At 50.9% G+C, this 21,800-nt stretch overlaps 1 protein-coding gene across 4 annotated transcripts in view; it reads right to left on the bottom strand.

Moving 5' to 3' along the window:
* MRTFA (myocardin related transcription factor A) overlaps positions 1-21,800 on the bottom strand; it is a 97,618-nt gene that overhangs the window by 10,100 nt on the left and 65,718 nt on the right. For all 4 annotated transcript variants that reach the window (XM_044229283.1, XM_044229284.1, XM_044229286.1 and 1 more), the window contains exons 3-7: positions 7,967-8,022; positions 5,692-5,767; positions 4,654-4,815; positions 1,043-1,218; positions 433-564 (exon numbers count right to left, since the gene is read on the bottom strand). In XM_044229283.1, coding sequence (XP_044085218.1) covers positions 433-564; positions 1,043-1,218; positions 4,654-4,815; positions 5,692-5,767; positions 7,967-8,022 — 602 coding nt within the window. The remainder of the gene's footprint in view (positions 1-432; positions 565-1,042; positions 1,219-4,653; positions 4,816-5,691; positions 5,768-7,966; positions 8,023-21,800) is intronic.

The following is a 21,800-nucleotide window of genomic DNA, read 5'->3' as shown; positions in this document are numbered from 1 at the left end:
CTCCACGTTGGGTGCAGAGATTACCCAAAATAAAATCTTTCAAAAACCAAAATGCCCGAAGTGGCCTTCCTGTGACCTCAGGCCCATCATTTCCCTTCTCGGTTGCGTCCCTCACAGAGCAGACTACGACTGCTGCCCGGGGTCGGTGGCCCAGAGGCGGTGTACCGGGGGTGGTTTCATGGGCGACAGTGGAGTAAGGGCCAGGAGGGCCCACCCAGATCCAGGCCCGCCGCGCCCAGTAAGCAGTGGCGTGTGACAGCCGCAGAGAGAGGAGAAACTCCCACATTACCTCAGTGACCTTCGCCAGTCCCCGACCCGGGGGGACATATACACCCCACTCCCTGCAGCTATCCCCTGCACTGGGACAAAGTCACAGCAGGGCCTGGAAGGGCCCTGAAAGGGGAGGGAGGGCAGTCGGCTGGGGACCTGTACCTTAATGAGCGTCGGGGTGGGCTTGGCCGCGGGGGCTGTGGTTCCGTTGGTGAGGCTGGGAGGCAGAGGCGGCTGCTCTGCCAGGAAAAGTGTTTCTCCGGATTCCGGGCCCAATGGGAGTTGAGACACAACCTGACAGAGGAGGAGGTGGCGTGGCCCCATCAGGCAGGATGGGGCCGCAGGCGTCTCCCCCAGCACCGGCACTGCTGGCGGGGAAGAGGGGGAGCAGGTGGTGCAAATGGTGGGCAAGGACCAGGGGAGGTGAGAGGAGCAGCCCGGGGAGGGGGGCAGGGCAGAGGGAACGGGAACACAGAGACACAGAGGGCAGGGAACAGGTCACTGAACTGTACGAAGGAGAAGCGAGCAGGTCTGGGTGGTGCAGGGACAGGCCAGGGAGCCTCAGGGATCTCACTGGGAGGCAGCCCCAGGCAGGCGGGCTGACTAAGGCAGCCGAAACGGGGCCCACTGCCAACATCTCCGGGACCCAAGCAGCCGAGGCAACACCCCGGCTTCCCCGCCCCACCTGGCCCAGGTGAGACCTCACTCTGGGCAGCTCCAGCAAGTCTGGGGCCCTCGGGGAGCAGGGAGAGCATCAGAGGGGTGAGCTCACCTGAGGAGGGGATACAGAGGTGGCACTGGGCAGTGGCTCGCTGGCTCGGGCTTCCAAGGGCGACGGCACGGAGCCCTGGGATTCATGGCTGGCAGGCTGCTCAGGGGATAAGGCGTCACTGCTGTCCTCGTCGAAGGAAGAGCTGTCCGCTACTTTCGGGTAATTCACCTGGCCCACTGAAAGCCAAAGCCGGCGTAAGACTCCTCCCCCAGCCAGGCCTGTCCCAGCAAGGTGCCTGCCCTGTCCCCTCTGCCCCCACCTCCACTCCAGTGAGGCAGACAGGAGAAACCCCAGCAGCTGACCTGCTTGCTGGGTCCAAAAGAGCTCCAGGAAAGCCCCTCACCACCCGGAAACACAGGCAGGAGAGCGCTACTACCATGCTGTCCAAGTGCTGCCTCGTCTTTGACTCTCCACTGTGTCCAATCCTCAGAGTCAAGTTCCACGCTCCCTCCCTGGAGCCTGTAACCTCCACCATCTCATCTAGATGTTTCCCTGCTGTTAAAGGCACTCAATGTCCATCCTATAGTGGCACAAACTCTCCTCTTCCCTCAGAGGCTCGTGGACCCGGCAGCGAAGGCTCAAAGGGACCAAGAGCCCGAGCGCCCAGCTCCTCTCCAGGCTGCCTCAACCCCCTGAAAGGCAGGGACAGGCTAAGGGCCTCCAGGAAAAGGTACGCCTCCCCGGAGAGGTGGAACAGGGTTACTGGACTAGTGGTGACTTCCTTTTAGTGGCCTGTGGCTCCTGGATATCGAAGGCCCGGCAGCGGCAGCCACCAGAAGGAAACCCATCCCGCTGGCTCCAAGTGCCCTGCCCTCCTGCACGGCCAGGGTTCTGGCTGGGGCCGGGAGGGAGGAGCAGGATGGCCAGGGCCCTGGTGTGGACATCCCAGGTCACAAAAGGAAGGAAAGACAAGTAGGATATTTCAAAACATTACATCACAACCACCCGCACGGCACTGCTGGGGTAAGAAGTTCTGCCTGGGGCCTGCTGTTCACACGGGAGGAGTGGAGGCGGGGGTCAAGGCCAAGGTTAGCTGTCTGAGGTGTCTGGGCAAATCCACAGCGGTGAGAAGACCGTCGATAGGGAACAAGAACAAACCAGGAACTCTCCCAGCAGACTCTTCCTCTTCAGAGCCACGACCGGAGGCTCCTCCCTCCCCTGGCCCAGGAAAAGACAAATCTGGGCTCGAACCTGCACCAGCCAGCAGTGGCAAGGGCGCCAGTCACACCCACTGCCAGGGCTGGCTCCCACACTCCCTCTCCTCCGTCCTGTCAGGGGCCGCACACGCCGCGCGTGGGGGGCATGGAGCGCCACGACTGCCGTGTAGCCCAGGTCACTGACACATCTGGGTTCTCCCGGCATCTCGTCCTCCCAGCAAGGAGATGTGCCACCGGAGGTGCCACCGGGCCCTTTATACACGGCTGCAGGCAGGGGTGGTGGAATCTGGGACGGCGGGGCTCCTCCTCTGGCTCCTCCCCGGAGCGCGGTGCAAGCGGAGCCAGCGGCCGGCCAGCGGCCCAGCAGAGTCCATTTCCCTCCCTACTATGACTAGCTTCAGGCCAGGGGCAGGCTGGGGAGAGACAGGGTCCCTGCCCTCTGATTTTGGCCCAGTCCCCTCTGCTCAAGGGAGACACAGACTCTGTGGAGATGCTCAGGGCAGACTTTTTGGAGAAGGGGCCTTGGCACGAATCTCCAGATCAGCTGGGGTGGGCCGGAGGCGCGGGCGGTGGCGGGCTGTGGGGACCGTGCGGGTAAGACAGCGGGAGGTCGGCCTCTGCGAGCCCCCGTCCTGCCCCCATCTTTACCAGGGCTTAGGACCGCCTCGGGCCCCTACCCCTTCTCCTCCTCCTCCTCAGACCTGGCCGAGTCTCTCCCCTCCCAGGACCCATCTCCTCCTCTGACTCCTGCCTCTCAGCCACAAATCTGCACTTCGCCTGGCCTGAAACTCCTTCGCAGACCACTCGTTCCACCTCGTTCTTCCCTCTCCACTCACTTCTTGAACAAACGGCCCGCATCTGCTGTCACCACCTACTCGCTCCCCAGCCCGCAGGATCTGGCTTTGGCAGGCAAATGCTCCTGTCCCTCAGGTCACTAAGGGTTAACAGCTGCTTACCGAACTAGCTTACACCCCCTCCTCAATCAAGCCCCGCTCCCCTGCACCTCCAGGCCACTGTTCACACAGTCCCCTCTGCCTGGAATGTCCTTCTGTACCTTCTCCACTGGGCAAGGTGGAGCCCACACGTGTCCTACCGTCTGCCCGACTTCTCCGGGCCTTCCCACCATACCCGTCTCTGAGAGAAGCCTGCGTGGGCCCGGCTCGCACTGTACCTGACACACCATTACCCCCACGCCCTCACCACAGCGCCTGTCCCCTGGTCCGTAACGAACGAGACTGCTAACGGCAGCAGCCCTTCTGTGAGTCCCTCAAGACGCCCAGGACCTCCGGGCCCTTTATACCCATTATAGCCCGTGGCCCTGCAGCCTGTCCCGTGAGCCAGGTGACTCAGCTACTAGGTCACAGGACCGTGGCCTTCTCATTACACAGCGCTGGCATCTGACCAGGAGCCAGGCTCGGAAATCGCATGTTCCTACGACAGTCTTCTCGCATCAGACTGAATTCTTGGAGGGCAGCGTCATACCGTGTTGATCTTTGTAAACTGCGTGACTTCACACAGGGCCTGGCGCCATGCCGACTCTCACAGTCTGGGTGGCTGAAGAGTCCAGAACTGACTTTGGCCTAAACACAGGCCCGACATTAGGGGCTGCTACGGAATTCAGTGAGGACCAGGGCAGGAGAACCTGGAGACGTGGTGGGATGAACGCCGGGCGAAGCCGGGAGCCAAGAGGGCCACGGGCCCAACTGGCAGAGCGGCTGTCGGGGCACACTGGCTTCCTCCCACAGCGCAGAGGCCCGAGAAACCAAAGCCCCCTCTGACCCTGAGCTCACAGCCCAACTTGGCCTGCTCTGGGGTCTGTGGTTCCCCCCGCCCCGCCCTGGTGCTCTGCCCAGATCTAACTCCTTACACTGGAGGGAGCAGGTGAGCCTCATGGCAACCTCCCAGGGGCAGGAACGCACAGCCTTGCCCAGGTCCAGGTCTTAGGCCCGCTGGGGCCAAGAAGACACACTTGTACTAACAATGACCCAAATCTTAAGGAATCAGGTCCAAACACCTACCTGTGGCACACAAGGCCCTGGCACGTCCTGGACTCTGCCCACCTCCCACCTCCTTCCAGCTCCGTGCCCAGGCCGCTCCTCGCCCTGAGAGGCTCCCCATCCCTGGAGCCCATAGTGGACTTGAATTCCAACTCATCCCGCAGCCCCAGTCCTGGCCGTCATCTCTCCCGAACCAGCCCCCTGGCAGGGCCGGGATGGGGACCCTCCTCTGTGTGCCCAGAGCAGTCGGGGATCCATCTGGCACAGCTATTGCCTCTGGCATGGTCCTTGAGGCCGCTGGGACTGTTCCAAGCTAACACAACCTGCTTCTCAGGCTCTCACACTGTGCGCCTCAGTTCCCCAAGGTGAAGCAGGAGGTCAAGCAGCGAGAAGCCCAGAGCCCCTTCCTCCTGCATCCAGCCCGCACGTCCACTCAGGGTGCCTGGGGCCTCCTCACCAATGATGGCTTCTTTCAAGCTGGACTCCACAGGCAGAATGTTCTTCTCAACCAGCTCCATGGGGCCCGGCCTCTGTGCAATCTTCTCGTTGAGATCATCAGCCAGTCTGGCTCTCTTCAGCTTTAGCTGCTTGGCCTGGAGGGAAGGCTCGGCCGAGGTCTCTGCCCGTGGGAGAGAATGGAGTGCAGGAGGATGTAGGAATGGACCTGGCTCTACCCTGGGAACTCCAGAGCAGCTCTCCTTCCCTCTGGGGAAGGAGCAGAAGCCATCAGGATGCAGAGAGTGTCCCAGGCAGAGAAGAGCGGCCCAGCCTTAAGTTCTACAGAAGGGGCCCTGACTGCAGACAGAGCGTGGGCACAGCCAGTCAAGGTCACTGGGCACGGGGGCTACAGAGCGGAAAGCCAGTAGATGAGGGAGCCCTCCTCGCCCTCCCTCAAGCCTTCTTGGTTACGAAGGCAATTCAGTCCCTGCTCTGGGTCTCAGTGTCTCTGTCTACACGATGCAGGGCTCAGACTAAGGAAGTTCTCCTCCAGACTCAAAGCTGAGTCAAAACTAAAAACAACTGGATACGTTCACACTGCTTTCAGCAGCCAAAACAGTTCCTTCCCTAGAACGTGGACAGAAGTGTGCGCCTGGCCAGGCGGACACACCCAGGACGCGCTCACTCGGGTGTCGCAGGTGCTCACATGAATGCCGAATGGATGTGAGAGTGAGGGAGTGAATGAACACAGAAAGGAACTGCGTTTTCAGAAGATTCTGGAGAAAAGGCTTTCATACCAAGGGATGACAAGATCCAGGGCCACCACGTGGCGAGGGTTGAGAAAGGGCAAGGCAACCCAAGAGAACGTGACTGTGCTGCTCCGGGAATCTGCAGAACCAGTGTGGCAACACGGCTCTGCTGTTCTACGGTGTAAAAGGCCTGGCTTATGCATTGTGCACAGAAATGGGAGTGGTAAGGAAAAGGGACAAAGAAATGTGGGGGAAGTGTGGTGGAAGCAGCAAGGGCATGGGGAGAAAGCAGTTCGAACCTCACATACCTTCCAAAATATGCATCCTGACCAGCTCTGATCTCTCCGGCCGGGAACGAATCTTCCGTTTCAGATAGTCCTCTGTCTACAGAAAAAACATATCAAGAGGATCTCAAATCCAGGATACAAGTTATGACATGGATCCTCTGTGGGCTCCCCCCCGCACCCCCATCTTAGCCTGGAGCCGCCAGGGTTCTGAGGCAAGGGGAGGTCTGGGGGCCCTGCATCTACTTCCAGTGCACCTGCCTACCCACCCCTCTCCCGTCAAGACTACTCGTTTCTCTGAGGCTGAATTACTAAAGTGTTTCTTAAAAATCTACTACTTGTACTATCATAAAAGTAATACATGTTCATTAAGGAAAATGTAGAAAACTACACGGTAAAACAATAATAAAAAATTCAATCACTCCCTGTATTTTGGGATATTTATTTCTAATCATTCTTCCATGCAGATGTCTCATTTTGCAGAGTTGTAATCATAGTGAACATAATTTTGTATCTTGTTCAAAAACTGTAACGTATGATATCATGAGCATTTTCCATTCATTCTGAATGGCTGCCCAACAGAATACTAATTCTGATACATGGTGTCATTAAGTGTAGTTTCTCCAAGTCCAATGCCCTCATTTCTGCATTTCTGAGACGCCAGGCGAACTGAAGCGTCCCCTGACCAGTCTCCGCACCAGCCCACTGCTGAACACCCAAGAGGCCCCAAGTCCGTCTGACTCCAGAGTCTGTGGCTCTTAACTACAGCACCAGAATTTTTCAAACCACAGGTCAAGACCACGAGTAGGTCAAAGCCAGCACAGAACAGGACAGGACAAGGCAGACTAGCGTTGAGCAGAAAATAACAAGCCAGAGCGCACTGCCTGTGGGAACAGTAAAGCCCGGGCGCTCGCCTGCTGCCTCGGAGCCCTGACCGGGCAGCGTGGAGCCCTGCAGGGGACAGCTTTGCATCTGTCACTCTGCCCCACCTGCAAAGGGCACTGAGACTGCCACAGCAGCTGCAGAAGATGGCAGAACAGGAGTCGGACACCACAGGTCTTCCCAGGCATCAGAGGGAGCCGTGTTTTCTAAGCCACCCGACATTCTGAACTGTGGACAAGCTAGAATGCAGCACTAATTAAGAAAATACCTGAAGTCCACAGACCAAGCTTTGAGTCTCAGCTTTGCCACTTACTAGCTGGACAACTGAGTTAACTTCTCCCAGGTGCAGCTATGAAATGAAGAGAAGAGAACCTAACCCCTAAGAGCCCAAGTGAGCAGAACCAGGAGAACGATATCAATTGGCATGTGGAAGTAATCGGTAAGTAACAGCGGTTCGACCGAGTTTGTTAGCTCCTTGCCGACTCGCGAAGCAGGCCAGGTAATGGCACCAAGTCTTACAGCTGGGTCTGGGGTCCAGACGAGGCCCCCCGCCCTGTATTCTCCACTCCTCCCAGTAACTACACCAGTGCAGCTTGTTACTGCTTTGGTTCCTGGTGTATGACCTCATTCTTCCCACTCACTCTAGGAATTAATCATAATTTTCCTTAGAAATTTTAAAGAAATAAAATAAGAAAGACAGAAAAATGTCTCACAAGTATTTCAGTCTCTGCAAGAGCTGTGGGTCTTAGGGAGCCTGACCTGTATGGTCCTCTACTAGGGAGGTTCTCTTTCCTTGTCTTTTATGTAAAAGAAAAAAGTGAAGGGAGTGGAGGGGAAGCATGGCTGGTGACTTCCCCATCTCTGCCCACACTGGGCAGCAGAATATCCCCCTGAGGCCCCTGAGGGAACTGAAACCAAGGGGGGACGAGGCAGCAGGCCAGGTGCTGTAGCAGGAACTGGGGCTCAAACTGGGGGCTCAGCTTCTGCATCCACTGCCTCCAGTGGACACTGGCTACTCAGGGCACATGGAGACTGGTGAGGTTTCTTGCCCCTCGGAATGCCCTTCCTGGAGAGGCATAGGCATGGCAGCTGAGGATGTGGAAGACCAGTCCTCAGCAGGCTTTCCCGTGGCTGGTGTTCGCGCCCCGACAGCTATAAAAGGGCAGGTGGGATGAAAGATGGGAACAGACCAGCGGTCTCCAAAGCAACAGAAGGGAGGACTACTGATACACCCTTAAATGCAGAAAAGGAGAAATCTTGATCCCGTATCACTTCATGCTGTGAGACGGCGGGGGTGGGGACGGAACAGAAAAAAGCAACGCTTTGTGTCTGGAACTGAGGTGTGGGCTGGCTGGAAGGAACACACCAGCCATGGATGCACTGGGCTCTGCAGGCCCTCGGGGAAGAAAGGCCTTACCCTGGCCCTCTCCAAGCTCCTTCTCTGTTCATGAAACGCAGCTGGACTTTTCAAAGCTGTTGGGAAAAGAATCATAAAACAATTACTTTTATGAAGCATCATGTGTACAGCTATAATTTACACTGGAGAAAGCATCTTAATTCAAGTTAATTTTAGCAACACCAGATCTTATCAGCGGAAGTGAAGAAGAACATGGCACCTGAGTAAGCACGTATCTTTCACGGTTCAGCTAACCCCATTACAACAGTTTTGGTTAGTTCATTCCTAATGAGAACAGTCACTGCCTACGCTCGGGCTCTATAAAGTGCACAAATGGAATACAACGTAAAAAAATATCCTGGACCCAAGACTTGACCATTAGCTGCATAATCCTTATTGACCAGTCAACCCTCCAAGAATGTGTGCTGGGCCCCAGCTCACTCTGGTAAAGACAGGGACACAGACAGGACCACGGCTGTATGCTGGGTTCACCTTACTTTTTCGACCCAATTCGGAATCATGAAGTGACCAAACTTCCACCAGAAAGACCTACGTCTGCTTGGATGCCATTTCCTTCTTCACTTCAGCTAATATAACAGTGCTGCTAAAATTACCTTAAATTTCATCTCTGAGGGCTAAAAGAACGTCACAGTAAGTATATGGTTGACCCCGGCGCACACAACCAGCAGCTGACAGGAAGGGCTCCCTACAGACCCTGAAGCCTACCGCTACACAGACCACAGCTCTTGAGGCAGCAAACCAGACCAAACCAGGACGAAATCTCAAATGCGGCACAATGAAGAGAGTTTTGTATCAAACACTTGGCTATAAAGACAAAGGATGAACTGGGACACCATGAGGGTGAGAGGGAAAAAGGCCTGACTCACTTCAAGTAGGGAACAAGAGCAATAAGAGAGAAATGTACAAGACAGCGGTCAGTTTCACTTCTGCTGCCCTAGGATTTCAGAAGGGCTGTGACACTGTGTGTGGAGGTAACTTTTGATAGGCTGCTGGCCGTGGTAGGAGCACAGGGGAGACGCTAAAAGTAGCAAAAGCACAGATATGACCCTATCCTGCCTGGGCCTTTGTGCTTCCTCCCCCCATCCACTCCTGGGGGTTGGGCCTCAGCAACAACAGTCCCAGCGGAAAGACCTAAATGTCCCAGCACTCCTTATTTAACAAACATTTCTGAACTCCTAGGATGAAAAAGAATCATTTTAAAAGATGAGTTGAGAGCCCTCCCTGTCTTCTAACGGCAGGGGGAGCTCTAGATTTAACAAAAAGTCTCTTAAAACCAGCAGGGCCGGCCTCCCTCCCCACCTACCACAGCATTCCAAGGCATTATCCAGGCTATCTCTGCCCTAAGCTGGGGAGGTCTTGAGCATTTCAGGGGGTAAGCAGACAGCTCCTGCACCTGCTTCTACTGGGTAAAGCTGGTTCACCTCTTAAAACCAGTCTCCAAAAGTCCTGACATGCCAGAATCTGGGGGTAGGGTGTGAGGGACCACTGTCATGGAGCAGACAGTAAATACAGAGAATCAAAGTGAAAACGCAGTGCCGGCCCCGTCCCACCCCCAGCTTCCCTTCCGCCTTATTCCCCTGCACCGCACTCATCACCACGGACACTCTTTAACTGGTTGATTGTCAGCCTCCCATGAGGACACACTCCATCAGGGCACGACTCTTTTCCTGTTTCTGACAGAATCCCTGGTGCCTATGGAGCCCAGCACATAATTCATTCAATGAACTAATGAATATTCTGTAAGAAACGGTACAAGGTATACACTAGTGACAGCAAAGCAAGAAGGTTCTGTGGTAGAGCTCTACACCTTCTAAACTTTGACCTGAATGGCCAGAATTTGGGCTCTTATCTGGGTTCAAAACTTCACAGAAGTCCCAGATAGAAAAATCAAGGCAACTGTGATGTCTTCCTGGGTTCTACCAATCATTACTAGGGTGACACAGGGGACTGTGTTCTGGGTCTCATTTTCCTCTTCTGTAGAGTGAGAATCTGCCTGCCTCTCAGGACTCTTGTAAGAGCTGGATGGAAGCAGAGTGCTCGGAAGCAAGCAGAGCACAGATAGATGAACGAGAAGCGCTGCTGTCATCGGATGCATCGGCATAGCTGAATCACAGGTTCGATTCCCACACACACCTGCTAGTGTTGGTACCACAGCCACACACCTATCTAAAACCCCGGTTAGTCTGCTGCCCCAACAACCTACCTTGACTATCCCAAGGGTTAAGGCACAAATCCAATTTCTGGAAAACCCACCCACAACGCACAGGATTTCTAGATGGAAGGAGAGTCCATCAAGGATGATGCAGCGTGAAGGGGGTAAGAGGCAGGAGCACTGGCTGCTGCATATATGACTTCCTGTTTGGTAAGGGAATTTTCATGTAACAGCAAAGGAGAAATGAGTATTTACGGAGTGCTTACTTATGTGGTCGGCCTGTCCCAGATAACTTGAAACATACTATCTGATTTAATACTCCTAACGATCCCATGTGGTAGGTAATACTCCACTTTCTAGAGAAGGATATGCTTGAGAGGAGAGGAAAGGCCAGCAGGCGGCAGAGTTAGGATGACAACCTCACTCTACCACACCCTCCAGCAGACTTCTTCCCACTCCTCTGGGTGGATTTCTTAACTTCAGAAAGTAGAGGAGGACGACTCTGTTGGATGGGGAGGCAAGGAGGCTTCAATTACGTGGACTGCCCGAGCGGAGGGCTGAGTACAGGCAATTGGAAAGGTCAGCTTGACCACAGCACTGAGCACAACAGGTGTGAAGAGGGGTTCAAAGCAACCGCAGGCACAGAGAGCCACGGTTTGAAGCCTGGGGCTCACTGTGGAGCTTCAGGGCAGCCTTCAGCACTGATACTAGGAAACAAGTGGGAGGGGTAAGGAGAGACCAGAGGAATTTATCAGCTGCTCAGGGCCTGATCAAGAAAACCAGAAATCAGGACAAGAAAAGAATTCAAGACAGTCAAGAAAACCAGAAATCAGGACAAGAAAAGAATTCAAGACAGTCATTACCAATCCCACAAAACTATTTCACTTTTTAACATTATCAGCACACTGGATCCTCTTACCAACCCACAAGGATAGGACCCTTCTTATTTTATGTGGTGGAGCTAACAGCACAGGCACCTGCGCGGTCACTCACTGAGAGGTGGGCCCCAGCCCAGCTCTAGTTCTGTCCGCCTTCTCTTCTCTGGTCTCAACCTTCTGACACGTGTGCTGGTTCGTCCCAGTCCGAGAGCAGCCCATACTCGCTCTGTGCTACTCTTTCCCCATTGTTAACTCTCTCTGAGAACAGGTTCGGCAACTTCCAGAGCTATTTCCAACAGAAGAAGGGAGCTATTCCTCCTCCAGGTCGCTGTCAGGATTCCTGTAGGATGTTCCTTGGGCTCCCGTGGGGAGAGACTAGAGTTGGGGCAGCCAAGACACAGGGCTCTAAAGGTAAGCCCTGGGCTTCCTGGGAGGAGTGAGTGGCAGTGTGCAGTCAAAATCACCTGGGGCTTCACAAGCCAAGAGCAACAAAGCAGAAAATAGTTTTTAAAGTTTAGGCCTCTGTTTGTGGAAAAACCCTAAAAGACTCAAAGTTAACCCATAAATGTGTGTCTGATGAGGAGGGCTACATTTGCCTCGGACCTCCATCTCCCGCCTCCTTGCTGTCTTAACGGCTTTGCCACCAGAGCCAGGATGTTACTCAGAAATTTCATTTCCCCAGAAACTCCTAGAAGGCAGTCTTTGAGAGAAGCCCCCAAAACCAATGCATACCCAAGAACTATGCATGTGGCTTGTGACATGTTTGGGGTGAGGGCACTTCTTGACCCTTTACTCCCATCGTCTGGAAGCCGGTTCCACTGGGACCCTTTACTGCTTTGTGTGCTCAAAGGGAAGTGTGCAGCACGTACCGAAAGGAAAAATAACCAAGCTCCTCACGGAAATCCAATGTACAGAAGTGGCTAAGAGGTGTGACGTTCTTCATCACAGTTTCAGTTCTAGATGTGGGTCTCACCCCTGGCGGGCTATAACACCCATTTATATTCTGTTCCCTCTCTCCAATGCTCATTTTCTTTCTCTCCTTACATGTTTGCTGCCTTAATTAAATGAGGGCCTTGTGAACTAAAAAAAGAAAAACGGTTTAATTTTTCTTTAAAGATTTTATTTACTTGAGAGAGTGAGTGAGACAGAGAGCATGAGAGGGGAGAGAGTCAGAGGGAGAAGCAGACTCCCCACTGAGCAGGGAGCCCAGTGTAGGGCTCAATCCTGGGATTCCAGGATCATGACCTGAGCCAAAGGCAGCCGCTTAATCAAGTGAGCCACCCAGGTGCCCTAGTTTTAATTTTTTGAAAAATATACTGCCATCAGCTTCCAAGGGGGAGTTCAATGCCATGCTCAGTGTGTCCACTGAACTTTGTGACCTACAGTGCAGGAGCACAGAAATCGAGCAGTCCGGATTTAATCTAGCACTTAGGGAGTATAAGGACCCTTAAAAACCAACCTATAGCATTAGGACATTAAACAACCTGAGATTTACTTAAACATATAGGCAAGGGAATATCTTCTGGGATCCACAAAACAGTTCCGGGAACAGCTCTGTTCTTTCCTCCCATCTCAGCAAGGAAAGACAGCAGTTAGCCATCAAGACTCATTTCCTCATGATCACTGGGGAGTATTTACTAAGTGCCCGTGTCAGAATGCCGCTTAATTAGGCGCTGGCATAATAAAAATGATGGTTCCCATCCTCGATAAGATACTTTTGCCAGAAGCTCACCACCAAGTCTACACTCACAGGAACTCAAGAAGCCTATGAACACAGTATAGCTAATAGCAGTCAATGGAGTGCCACGGTCTGAGGAGACCTTCCTTCAGGAAAGCCTGCTGGATTTCTTTTTCCACTGTAGAAGCAGCAGGCAAACACACATTGGATACGTAAGTTGGGGGCTTGGGCAGGGGATGGGGTACAGGAGATAAATGCATTTAATAACCCGGGAAGGAAATTAAAAATATAGTCACTCATCCACCCATCCAATAAACAATTCTGAAGTATTATGCTAGTCACTGAGAGTAAGGATAAACAGAATAGGGTCCCAGCCCTCAAGGTAGTTCATGGTCTGGTTAGAGAAAAAGACAAATAATTACAACACAAGATGGAAAGTTGTGTTTACAACTACAGAGGTAATTTAAAGTGCCACATAGGGGGTGCCTGGGTGGCTCAGTGTGTTGAAGCCTCTGACTTGGGCTTGGGTCGTGGTCCCGGGGTCCGGGGATTGAGCCCCGCATTGGGCTCTCTGCTCAGCGGGGAGCCTGCTTCCCTCTCTCTCTGCCTGCCTCTCTGCCTACTTGTGCTCTCTCTCTGTCAAATAAATAAATAAAATCTTTTAATAAATAAATAAATAAAGTACCACATAGGACAGAAGAGGCAAAATTCAGCCCAAGGCGAGAGTGTATGAGCTGTCCAGGTAGATCTGACAGAGATGTTGTACCCAAACAAACAAAACAGAAACAACACAGATAAGAACGGAAGTTGGTGATGGAGGGGAGCACCTGGGTGGCTCAGTGGGCTAAAGCCTCTGCCTTCGGCTCGGGTCATGATCCCAGGGTCCTGAGATCGAGCCCCACATCAGGCTCTCTGCTTAGCAGGGAGCCTGGTTCCTCCTCTCTCTCTGCCTGCCTCTCTGCCTACTTGTGATCTCCGTCTGTCAAATAAATAAATAAAATCTAAAAAAAAAAAAAAAAAAGCGAGTGGGGAGGTCATCTGAGGCTAAGGAACACCCAAGAGCAGGAAGATAGAAAGGAGCACACCAAGTTCAAGGGGCTACAAGTAGTTTGATATGGTGGGACCAAGGAGGACGTCATGTGGCAACAATGAGTTTGGAGAGGAGGACAGCCCAGCCCACGAAGACCCTTCATGTGCTACTGCAGGGACTTCTGCATCTGGGAAGATGGAACAGACATACTGTTCTCTACTCCTCCCACTAAGTACAACTAAAAACTCCAGATGCTATATATAAAACAAACATAAGTAGGGGTGCCTGTCTGGCTCAGTGAAGAAGCATGTGACTCTTGATCTTGGGGTTGTGAGTTCAAGCCCCATATAGGGGGTAGAGTTTATTTAATTAAAAAAATAACAATAAAACAAACCAACCTAAGTAGGTTTTGAAAGGTGAAGAGAAGAAGGCAAGCTGGCTAGAGACTTGGGACCCGAAGAACGATGCAGTGGTGAGTTCCCTGGGTTTCCTCTTTATCTCATACATCCCAGACTTGGAGCTGAAGAAACCAACAATCTGGAAACGCCAATGGAGGCAGACGAAAAAGCCGCAACAAAACCTACTCTCACTGCCCAAAGCACCAGAAAAAAGGCAAACTCGCCAAACAAAACTTTTAGACAATAATCGTTCTATTCCAGACAGACACCACAACAAATGCCTCATCTGCCACCAGGAGTCTAGACTCCCCCGCCTTGCAAGGCTATTATAATATAGCTCTCCAATTCCCTGCCCAAAGGTGTCAAAGAAGGCCAAGTATGAAGCTGGGGCTTTCATTCTCACCAGCCAGTACCAAATACCTTCCCCACACCCCAAGGAATAAGTGGAGACCAAACAGGGAGCCTGGACTTATAACCCACCTAGGAGAAATAAGACACCTCTCCCCTCCCTGCTGTCAGGGAAGGGCTGAAGAGACAGGACTTTCACCGTGGCTCAGGGATAACAAGGTCACCTGTACTCATTAAAAAAGAAAAAAAAAAAATCTAACATCGTATCATCCAAGCCCTGGATGAAGAAGAAAAAAGGTGGGTTGAAAAAAAGAAATAAATGCTAAAAACTCCCCAAATGTGGCAAGAGACCTAAGTCTATAGATTCAAAGGATGAGCAACCTGGAAGAGAGAAACCCAAAGAAATTCATGCCAGGATACATCACAATTAAACTTTTGAAAATGAAAAACGTGAAAGCAACCAGAGGGAAAACAATTTGAATGACAGCAAATTTCTCATCAGAAACCAAGGGGGCCAGCAGAAAGTGGCATGATATTTTCAAGAATTGTATCTAGGGGTACCTGGGTGGCTCTGTTCGTTAAGCAACTGCCTTCAGCTCAGGTCATGATCCTGGAGTCCCGGAATCAATTCCCGCATCGGGCTCCCAGCTCTACAGGGAGTCTGCTTCTCCCTCTGACCTTCTCACTCATGCTCTCACTGTCTCTTTCTCAAATAAATAAATATTTAAAAAAAAAAAAAAAGAAAGAAAGAAAAAAGAATTGTATCCAGAGTTGGGTGCCTGGGTAGCTCAGTGGGTTTAAAGCCTCTGCCTTCAGCTCAGGTCATGATCCCAGGGTCCTGGGATCGAGCACCACATCAGGCTTTCTGCTTGGCGGGGAGCCTGCTTCCTCCTCTCTCTCTCTCTGCCTGTCTCTCTGCCTACTTGTGATCTTTGTCAAATAAATAAATACAAACTTTAAAGAAAAAAAAAAAGAACTGTATCCAAAGATCTGTATGTGGCCACCACATTAACCAAGGGAGTCACAAAAACAGACCTGCATGGAGGGTGGGTGGGGGGTACTTCTTACTTGATGTTTTATTTTTTAAATATGTATATTTTTTTTATTATCTATGCTGACCTTAGACAACTTTATTTGAATAGACTTAAAATTTTTTTACAGCAATTTTGGATTAATATATTTTTTAAAGATTTTATTTATTTGACAGAAATCACAAGTAGGCAGAGAGGTGGGTGGCGGTGGGGAGGGGGGGAAGCAGGCTCCCTGCTGGGCAGAGAGCCTGTTGTGGGCCTCAATCCCAGGACCCTGAGACCACGACCTGAGCTGAAGGCAGAGGCGCCACACAGGCGCCCCTTACTTGATGTTTTATATGAAAAAATAAAATAAGCAGAAACACAGCTGGTAATTGGTACACACTCATTCCACCCCCTAGGTCTACATGCTCCCCTTCCTTGTATCCCCTTTTAATTCTGAATCTATGAAACTTACAAATACACCGAAAGAATAGTGAACAGCTATTATAACTATGACCTAGATCACCCAGCTATCTTTTAGCCATATTTGTTTTCTCTCTCCAGCATACACGCACAAGCATATACACACACGATTTTTGTTTATAGAATTACTTAAAAGTTGCAGATACCGAGACATTTCATCCCCAAATTCTTTAATGTGCATTTCCTGAGAATAAGGACCTTCTCCTACAGAACAAAAATACCTTTATCATACTCAAGAAAATTAAGACTGATTCAATAATATAATCTAATTTACAGTCCATATTTGAATTTCCTCAGTTGCCCCCCCAAGATGTCTTTATAATCTTTTAGATTTCCCCCCAATCTAGGATTTAATTGAGAACCATGCACCTTATTTGGTTGTTCTTCAGTCACAATCTAGAATAGTCCGTCTTTGCCTTTTTTCGGTTTTTGTGACACTAACCTGAGTATCTAAGCCATCTGTCTTGCAGAATGTCCTATATTCTGAATTTGTTTCTCATGATTAGATTTAGGTTAAAAATTTCTGGCAAAGAGACTCCAGGTGATGTGTAACTCTTGGTTTAGAAAACACATATACCATGTTGCCCAACCCCTGATGGTGCTTAGAAGTTCGAAAGGTGACAGGAGATGTCTCCATCTTAAAAGTAGCACTTCCTCCTTTGTAATTAATGTAATTTGTGGCCATGTGAAAATCCTGTTCCCTAACCATCACTTACCTCATTGTTTCAGCATCTACTGATGACCCTCGCCTGAAATCAATTATGACACTGGGAACTGCAAAACAGTAAGACCTGCATCTTTTCAAGATCGTATAGTAGTGATCAAGAGGACACTGGGAAGAATCAAGTGGAATGACTGGGTGAAAGGTTATGCCATTAACCCTCTCAGACTACAGGAGGAGCAAGCTTGGGATAGGGTGGGAAACTGTTCAGTTAGGGGCACGCTGGTACAAGTTGATCATGAGACATCCTACCAAGAGATGTGCAAGTGTGTGCATGTGTGTACACGTGTGTGTATGTGTGTGTGTGTGTGTGATATCATTCAAAGATAATCTGATAGGTTATGTAGAAACAGAAGAAAACCCTTGCCAGTGCTGAATCTTAAGAGAATCCCAGAATTTAAGTGATTCAGTTCATCACTAATGATGAAGAGAGCCCAGCAAAGGAAACAGAGGTGGTGGCTCTCTGAGGCAGAAGAGAGCTACGCAAAGCTGCTCTCAGGAGTCAGCCTCAAGAACAAGAGTAGGGGGATGCCTGGGTGGCTCAGTTGGTTGGACGACTGCCTTCGGCTTGGGTCATGATCCTGGACTCCCGGGATCGAGTCCCGCATAGGGCTCCCAGCTCCCAGCTGGGGAGTCTGCTTCTCCCTCTGACCTTCTCCTTGCTCATGCTCTCTCTCTAATAAATAAAAATAAAATCTTAAAAAAAAAAAAAGAACGAGAGTAGGAGAAGAGAGACAGCAGCAGTGGGCAGGATAGACAAAGGAAGGCTTATACAGTGTCCACAGGATTACTGACACTTAGGAAGTGGCCGCTGGTCTCGGAGCCAGGCCAGTAGGCTGCTGGGGCACACAACGCACCAGGTGGAGAAGAGGTGAGGAAGTAGGGTCCAGAGGTTTATGTCTCCTAAGAGGTTAGGATGTGCTAACAGTTAATTACTCATTCTCCCAAGAAATATTTACTTAGAGCCCATGCGTCAGACTCTGTTTTGGTGCTAGGACAGCCATGTTCTCCTCAGCCTACACTCTAGTGAAGGAGGACACAGAAAACAAATGAACATCGAACACTGCAGGAGGTGATATGGGCCACGAAGAAATATAAAGCAGGAGTTGAATGAGAGAGAGTCATTCTGTGGGGGCAGGAGCATTTCTCTCTCCGGAAGATCAGGAGATGCTCTGGAGTACCCTCTGAACAGAGCCCAGAGGAAGGAGTGAGCCCCACAGGCATCCATGGAAGAGCCTCCAGGCAAGGAGAGCAAAGGCCCCAGGTGGGAGCCAGCCTGGGCGACAGAGGACATCCAGGCCAGGGCAGCAGAGCAGAGTGAACAGGAGCGGCAGGAGATACAAAGAGAAGGCCGAGAGAGGGGCGACCACCGGGACTTTGTAGGACTTCGGGCTTTATTCTGTTTTCAAGTGCTACTAGAGGAAATGACATGGGGAGAAGAAATAAAGTAGGACCGTGTCTGCCAACCTAGTAATGGACAAAAAGGCTCCCAAGAGTAACACAGAGTTGCTGCAAACGGCCTCCCGTTCTCCCTGATGTTTGTACAGTATGTTGGGAATTATCTTCCTTGAGCTTCTTGGAACTTATTATTTTCCACAATTCATAATGGAGACTTGACTTGCCTGAGATCACATCCTAATCAACTACAGAATGGAGATTAGACTTTGGTTCTTCTGATTCCAAAATTTGTATCTTTTTACTTGTCTCTATTTCAGCATAACAGAGGTAGGAGGAGGGGATGGGGACGGGGACACAAAGATAATCTCTGATCAAGTATCTACTCCCCCAGCCCCAAAATGTGATAATTACAAAACAAAACAAAAACACACAAAGAAACAAAAACCTCGGTGATTTTAATCTGACCTTTTGCATTCTGCTTTCATCTCCCAGCCAGTCCTCTAAGAGATGCTGCCTTGTCCTTTTCTCTAATACTGGCAATGGGACAGAGGGAGGACTTCAAATAGAACCTCAAAAAATGTCAAAGTGGACACACATTCTGCCATTCCTCTTCCCTCCAGACCTCCCTGAAGGGGCCTACATAGCAGAAGGGGTCTCTATATAAACAAACTCTTTCCAAAGTTAATGGAGCCTTTTGTCCCATCCCTTGGCCTAGCACTAGTCTGTCACACCGCTTCAGGCGCTTTGTTAACTTGGTCAAGGGACCACTGACATGGTATGGGGTCCCCAGCCCTGGAGACAAGGGACTCAAAAGCTGTCCAAACTGGGTCATTGCATAAGCAGCAGCCTCACAGGTCCTAGAAACTTGTCATCACTCTTGAATCACACAGACAGGCTATCCTCTACTTGAGAATTAGTGCAAGAAGACAGTAACAGTGATCTATACTGCCACTAAAAATGAAAAGGGAAAAGATCAGCAGCCTTTGGTCCAGTGTCCCTCTGGGTGCAGCTGGAGAATCACTGGCATTAGCTTGACTCTGGAGTGCAAGACTCTCTCTGGGATGCAGATTCCTGGGCCTCAAGACTTTTACTCATTAAGTTCTCTGAGGATTCCGGTGCCACTAAAATTCGAAACCCACTGTTTCCTTAAGTCCAAAAGGCAGAGGAAAGGTGTCAGCACAGATGAGAAAGGATTTTCATTTGCTCACTCTCCAACACCAGGGGCTAAGTGACCATAAAGTACACCTAGTAAGGACTTGATAAATCCTCTTTTCAACAGCTTAGTTCCAAATTTCAGCTCTGCTAGCTATGTAGGTGCCCACAAATTAGTAGAGTTTAATCTCCTGAGCCCTTTACAGATTCACCGCCCTCGGTTGCAAAGCATGCATTTTTAAGAGTCAAAGGATCAGGTCTTTTGCAATTCCCCTCCCACCCCAGTGAGGGCCTAGTACCCTACTGTTTGCATCGGGAGCCTGGCGAGCACACTCTATAGAAGTCAGCTACAGAAAGGAAGTGTGAGGAGCCCAGAGGACTGCTGGAATCAGGGGAGGGTCATTTACACACCTGAGTGATGAAAGCACAGAGGTCAGCCATGCCACTGGTGAGTGAGCGTTTCCACCACCTTTATATGCAATCAGAATCTAAGGGCTCTGTATCTGGGCAGAGCAGGGCCCCCTGACCTGGGGTACACTGTACTGCCGCAGAGCATCTGTGAAGCCCCACAACTGTGCTGAACCTCGGGAACCCACGCAACTGTGCGGCGAAGGGACAATGTAAGATTGTCTAAGGAGCATCAATGGCATCAGAGAAAATCAAGAAGCTCTGATCTACCTAAAGGTTATTATGACAGAAATGGAAAGATGCCCCCGGCCTTCAACCCTCCGCCTTCAAACAGCAGCAGAAAGGGACGGCAACTTGGAAGCGATTTTAGAGCTCCTGTCACCGCCCACTACCAGCTTTCACCTTACCTCACTCGCTGTGGGTCCTGATCTGATGCTGTTTTCAACTTTCACTACTGAAACTGTGGGGGGTGGGCAAGGGAGTACAGCAGGCTAGCACCATAAAATTCCCGTCATTTAGAACCTTTAGTCTTGGGGCGCCTGGGTGGCTCTGTGGGTTAAAGCCTCTGCCTTCGGCTCAGGTCATGATCCCAGGGTCCTGGGATCGAGCCCCGCATCTGGCTCTCTGCTCAACAGGGAGCCTGCTTCCCTCTCTCCCTCTGCCTACCTCTCTGCCTGCTTGTGATCTCTGTCTGTCAAATAAATAAATAAAATCTTTAAAAAAAAACAAACAAACATTAGTCTGTGACTTTCAGGAGTTAGCATGGACTTTGGAGAAGCGAGACAGGACTGGCTCTGCTTCTGTCTTTCAGTGGTGGTCACATGGCCCCTCTGAGCCTCAATGGCCTCACCTACGATATGGCAATTGTACGAACCACTGCGCTGACGGCCGTTGGTACTAATAAAGTGAAAGTGCTTTGCCAGCTGCTAGAGGCTCTGTTAAACCTGAGGCACCGTTGCTGGTTCAGCTTTTCTCTGGGCCATCCTCCTGCAGGAAACAGCATGCATGTGGAATCCAATGCTGACAGCTAACTGGGCCGGACTTCCAACTTCTGTCTTACTGTTTCTCAGCTTTCATACCAAAATGCCTACGGTATTATCCGGCAACAAAGACACTAACTGAAGAGTTGTGTCGACAGTTCCGGGGGCTGGCCGTGACAACAGAAACCAGAACTAAATCCATGTGAACTGAAGAAAGAGCTGGGTTGTGGCATGTGTGCAAGCGAGAATCCAAACAGTCAGAAAACGTGCTGCGTGCACATCCTGTTTTGGTTCTCAGACTTGCCACCACCCCTGTTTTGGCACCGGGGCTGTCACCGCCACCCAAACCAGCAGGAAAGCCAGCAACCAAGAATCAATGTAAAAGAGGAGACTCAGGATGCTGAATCTTTTCCTTCCCAGAAACGCAGGCTGTTCCAGAGTGTCACAACCTTGACCCCAGTGAGAGAGATTGAGACTAGGGAAAGAAGGTCAGTGTGCGATCTTCGACGGCATATGCGTAACAGCAGGTTCACTGAATTCCAAAAGGTTAAAATATGAGGGGCTAAAGATGGTTAACTTGGTCTTAGGAGTTTCCCTTTGACATCTACGGCGAGCACGTTCATACCCAGCTCTCCCATCACAGCCAGCCTGACGCTCTGGATCAGTCAGTTATCCGCCGCGCCAACACTCCCCGCTCCCCGGGTGAAGCACACACGCCCCCAAAAGCCACTACCTCTTACCGAGTCCCATTATCAACAGGCTTAAGTCATCTGTGTAGATAAAAACTCCAAATCACTTTTGCCCTTCTACAGATCGCATCCCAGTGGGCCCCAGTGGGGGCTATGAGGATCCCCCCCCCACCTCGCCTATGTGATTCTTTAAGTCTGTAATGGTGCAGGTGAAATCTGTGAGTAGTTTCAACAAGCAACTTTATAAACTCCCTCACTCCCTTTACTACCTTGAAAAGAAGTTGGTCTTGGATATCTCAGGCACTTTGAGAATTATTATTATTTTTAAAGATTTTAAAAATTAATTTATTTGAGAGAGAGCGAGCAAGCAGAGGGAGGAGCACCGGGAAAGGGACAAGAAGACGTGCTGTGAGGGGCGCCTGGGTGGCTCAGTGGGTTGAGCCACTGCCTTCGGCTCAGGTCATGATCCCGGGGTCCTGGGATCGAGTCCCGCATCGGGCTCTCTG

The sequence above is a fragment of the Neovison vison genome, chromosome 12 (assembly GCF_020171115.1).
Source record: "Neovison vison isolate M4711 chromosome 12, ASM_NN_V1, whole genome shotgun sequence".
Taxonomy (NCBI): domain Eukaryota; kingdom Metazoa; phylum Chordata; class Mammalia; order Carnivora; family Mustelidae; genus Neogale; species Neogale vison.
The sequence above is the reverse complement of the archived record's forward strand: the minus strand, read 5'-3'. Positions and strand labels throughout refer to the sequence as shown.